At 43.6% G+C, this 4898-nt stretch overlaps 1 protein-coding gene across 1 annotated transcript; it reads left to right on the top strand.

The window, feature by feature from the left end:
* The first annotated feature begins 2088 nt into the window (after positions 1 to 2088).
* LOC132272686 (uncharacterized) lies at positions 2089 to 3878 on the top strand. Its single transcript, XM_059773787.1, has 4 exons — positions 2089 to 2327; positions 2475 to 2795; positions 2936 to 3236; positions 3300 to 3878. Exons 1-4 carry the CDS (start codon positions 2089 to 2091, stop codon positions 3876 to 3878), a joined length of 1440 nt encoding a protein of 479 aa, XP_059629770.1.
* The last annotated feature ends 1020 nt before the right edge of the window (positions 3879 to 4898 follow it).

Here is a 4898-nt window from a genome sequence, read left to right as displayed (position 1 = left end):
ACCATTCACAAAAGATGGCTCTGGACGATTACAACTATCCATTCATTTATAAGGTTTTTTCAACTAGTCTAACGGGAGTTGCATTGGAATGGTTCAGGAATAGGCCACAGAAATCCATCCCGGACTACGAAACTTTGTGCGCTATGTTCCTAGCACAATACTGCGGAAACAAGAAGTAGAAGAAGACCATCGCTAGTCTTTTCACCATAAGGCAAAATAGAGGAGAAACGCTACAGGATTTCTTGTCCAGATATAACATGGAGGCCTCGAAAATAGTAGATTGTCATCCTGCGACTGCAATAGAAACATTCAAGATCGGTATAATTCAGGGAACCAAGTTCCATACCTCTCTAGTCAAATATTCCCCTTTGGATATGCAGACTCTCAATGCTAGGGCACAGATCTACATCCGACTTGAGGAGAATGTAACCCACCGAGCACAGCACGCCACCCTCGTTACAGTGGAGAATAAACCTCGGGAAAAAGTTTTAAGTTCAAAAGTTAAAAAAGCCAGCATGCTTCAGTGTAGGTCGCTTAGGTACCTGAGAAGAGGTAGATGACAGAGGAAAGGTTCACACCTCTTCGTACCACCTTGGCTCGGCTATTCCAAGAAAACAAGGTGAGATTCGCAGCCCCTTAGCCTATGAGGCAACCCTTGGAGCAAAGGGACAAGAGCAAGCACTGCGCCTACCATAGGATTATCGGCATACAACCAATGATTGCAGATCCCTTAGGCGGCAAGTGGAGAACATGATAGCCAGGGGTGAGTTGGCAGACTACCTCACACTAAAGAAGTACGTGAAGCCTCGAGAGGTCAATCCTCGAAAAGTGGAGGGCAATCAAGTAAAGGTCATCTATGCAATACATGGGTGATCAGAGGACGACCAAGAGTCAGAAGAAGTGTATCGATCCAGACTAAGGGCAGCCCACAAGCTAAAGAAATTATCCTCGGTGAACACTATTACTTTGGGCAGCATCAATATTGGGTTTGGCGATGGAGATTTATCCAGAGTTCAACTTCCCCACGAGGATCCACTAGTCATCAGTCTTCTGGTGGCAAATTGCATGATCAAAAGGGTTTCGATAGACCCAGGTAGTAGCTCCAATATTATCACAAAGGCGATCTTTGAGCAGCTGGAGATCCTGTTATCATCAATTCGGCCCACCTCCAGTCCCTTGATGGGGTTCGATGGCACGAAGGTAGACCCTCTTGGGGTAATTGATTTATCCATCACTGTAGCAAAAAGGACATTGAAGGAAAACTTTGTTCTAACAGAAATCCATCCTTCTTACAATCTTATTATGGGAAGAGGTTGGATCCACTGAATGAACGGGGTTCTGTCTACCCTTCATCAGGTGATGCGATGCTTGTCTGCGGACGGTAAGGAGGTTATTAATCTTTAGGGAGATCAGGTCACTGCCAAAGAATGCTACATGCTAACACTGAATGAAGCAAAGAAGATGATCAAGCAGTCCCAGTCAGTTGCGGCCCCCGAAAGTGTTTCCAAATAGCAATCACAGAGCTCTCTGCCCAAGTACTTGAAAGAGGAGGATGAAGCTGAAGCTACAAAGCCAACCGAGGAATCCCTCAAGAACGTCGAAGTTATCCTCGGCGATCCCCAGAAAGTCACTTATATGGGCTCTTTCCCCACAGCCGAATAGAAAGAAGCTTTAGTTGATGTCATTTGATGGAACACAGATGCATCTGCCTGGGATTATTCAGACATGGTAGGAATTAGCCCGTCAATCTCATGCCACAGCTTGAAGGTGGATCCGATGTTCAAGCCAGTTAAGCAAAGACACAGAAGGTTCACTCCTAAGCGCAATCGAATCATTGCTGAAGAAGTAAGTAAACTGTTTCAAGCAGGTTTCATCCGAGAAGTGCACTATCCACAATGGCTCTCGAACGTGTTGGTAGTTCAGAAGAAGAATAGAAAATGGAGAGTATGTATAGATTTTACCAATCTCAACAAGGCTTACCCTAAGGATAGCTTTCTATTACCCAAAATAGACCAGATGGTCGACGCTACCACTGGCTATGAGAGACTCACATTCCTCGATGTGTATTCCGAGTATAATTAAATCCCAATGAATCCAGTGGATGAAGAGAAAACCTCCTTCATAACAGAGAAAGGCACCTACTGTTACAAAGTCATGCTCTTCGGACTCAAGAATGTTAGGGTAACTTACCAACGCCTCGTTAACAAGATCTTCAACGAGATGCTGGGAAAGACGGTCGAAACCTACATTGATGACATGGTGGTTGAAAGTGTAAAGAAAGAGGATCATCCCAAGCATATCCAGGAAGTCTTTGACACTTTGAGAAAGTATAACATGAAGCTGAATCCTTCCAATTGTTCCTTTGTAGTCTCTTTAGGGCAGTTTCTCGACCATATTGTCAATGAGAGAGAAATAGAAGTAAGCCCAGCTTAGGCTCAGGCGCTTATACAAAACCAGGAACCAAAAACTTGCAGGGAAGTACAGGTCCTAACTGGTCGAATTGCAGCTCTTAGCTGCTTCATATCTCGATTATCAGATAAGTGCAAACCGTTTTTTGATGCAATAAGATCCAAGAACAAGGATATATGGGGACTTCAACAGCAAGTGACTCTAAATCAATTGAAGTGTTACATGGCTAAACCTCCAATTCTGTCCACTCCAAAGCTTGGTGAAACTCTCATCATATACTTAGCAATCTCTGACATAGCTACAAGTGCCGTTTTGATCAGAGAAGAAGGAAAAAATCAGTACCCAGTCTTTTGCACCAGTAAGACGATGACAGATGCTGAGACAAGGTACAGCAAAGCAGAGAAAATCATACTAGCATTAGTATATGCAAAGAGGAAGTTTCAGCACTATTTTGAGTCTCATAGTATCGTAGTCTTAACCAACTACCCCATGGAGTTATTCTTTCCAAGCCTGACTTGTTTGGAAGAATAACAAAGTGGGCAATCGAACTCAGTTCTTTCGATATATCCTATGAGCCAAAGGTGTCACACAAAGGCCAGGCATTGGCTGACTTTCTCCTTGAGTATGAAGATAAGTCTGAAGAGCCAAACCTTTCTGAACCACAATGGGAGCTTCGGGTAGACGGTTTCTCGAACCTAACTAGTGCTGGGGCCAGAATCGTTATCACAACCCCTGAAGGCACCGAGCTACAGCAGTCAATCCGCCTGACTTTTTATACCACTAATAACGAAGTCGAGTATGGGGCCTTGCTCACCGGGCTCCGGTTGGCAAACCAGCTCTAGGTATGGTGTCTAAAGGTTTTTAGTGACTCCCAATTTATTGTGAATCAGGTGATAGACAAATATCAGCCCAAAGAAGAAAGAATGAAAGTATACAAGGAGGCTATAGAGAGTGCTACATATGGGTTCGATCAAATTGAATTCCGCCAAGTACCTCGTGAAGAGAACTCTAAAGCAGATCAATTGGCCAAAGCAACATCTTCCTCAGACGAAGATTTGGTCCGGATAGTGCCGATAGACATCTTGTACGAACTTAGTATAAGTCATTGGCAGGATATAATAGTGATCCCGGACATTCCACGAGAACCATGCTGGATAGATCCACTGGAAGCTTACCTCAAGCATGGAACTCTTTCGAACCAGAAAGCCGAGGCAAAGAAACTTAGGTTCACCGCAGCCAAATATTCTATTATCAATAATCAGTTATATCAGAAGTCATTTTTAGGTCCTTACTTGAAGTGCTTAAGCCCGACTAAGGCCCTCGTAATATTAAAGCAAATTCATGACGAGGATTGTGGCAACCACTCCGGCGGCAGATCCCTGGCGTATAAGGTCTTAACTCAAGGTTACTTATGGCCATACCTGGCTCGGAATGCTGAAAAATATGCCAAGAGATGCGACAAATGCTAGCGACATGGCCAATGAAACATCAGCCCGCTGAGGATTTGCACGCAATGGCAAATCCATGGCCATTCGCACAATGGGGGATTGATTTGGTCGGACCTTTGCCCACGGAGTCCCGATGGTTATCATGATGGACAACGGTAAGAACTTGGACAACAGAAGTACAAGAAAGTTCTTCGCCGAGCATGGGATTCAACAGAAATTAGCCGTAGTTAGTCATCCACAAGGAAATAGGCAGGCTGAAATAACTAACCGAACCATCTTCAGTTATCTCAAGAAAAAGTTTGAGAAGCTCAAATCAAAGTGGTACGAGAATCTACCTTAGGTACATTGGGCATATCGAACCACCCCACGACGGTCAACGGGGGAAAGCCCCTTCGCAATGACCTATGGGTCTGAAGTTGTCATCCCTGCGGAATCACAGTGCCTACTCTTCAGACACATTTATTGAGTGAGGGGAACAATGATCAACAGCTTGAGCATAGCCTCAACCTCCTGGAAGAAAAGAGGGATGCTGCAACAGTTAGGCTCTCTTCGTACCAACAACAGTTACGTAACAGTTATAACAAGTGCGTCAGATTCAGAAGTTTTGTGGTAGGCGATTGGGTGCTGAAGCAGGAAATAGTCTTTGTAAAGAAGTTATAACCCAATTGAACCGGACCTATAGAGTCACAGAAGTGGTAGGGAAAGGCGTTTACCGATTAGCCGAAACTGATGGGCGTCCAATTGCACGTCCATGGAATGCAATACACCTTAATAGGTACTATTATTAGATAATATAGTCCATTTGTTTTTCTTTTACAAATATGCAATATATTTATCTCTATACAAATAAGGCTGTTTATGGCCCATATAATAAACTTTCATATTGTCAAGTAATCAATCTCATGAGTGATCGTTTTTGACACACACGTTAATATTCGGTGCGGGATGCTATTTCACTTCATGTTTATATAGTTTTTCTTTCTTCTCTTAAAAAGGGGCAAGACTAGTACCCCACTAGTACGCTACTATGTATTAATGTTA

This window comes from Cornus florida, unplaced genomic scaffold (genome assembly GCF_030987335.1).
Source record: "Cornus florida cultivar Cherokee Brave unplaced genomic scaffold, ASM3098733v1 CherokeeBrave_3.0.0_Hap2_Chr09, whole genome shotgun sequence".
Classification (NCBI taxonomy): domain Eukaryota; kingdom Viridiplantae; phylum Streptophyta; class Magnoliopsida; order Cornales; family Cornaceae; genus Cornus; species Cornus florida.
Note: the sequence above shows the minus strand (reverse complement) of the source record. Positions and strands in the feature narration are given on the sequence as shown.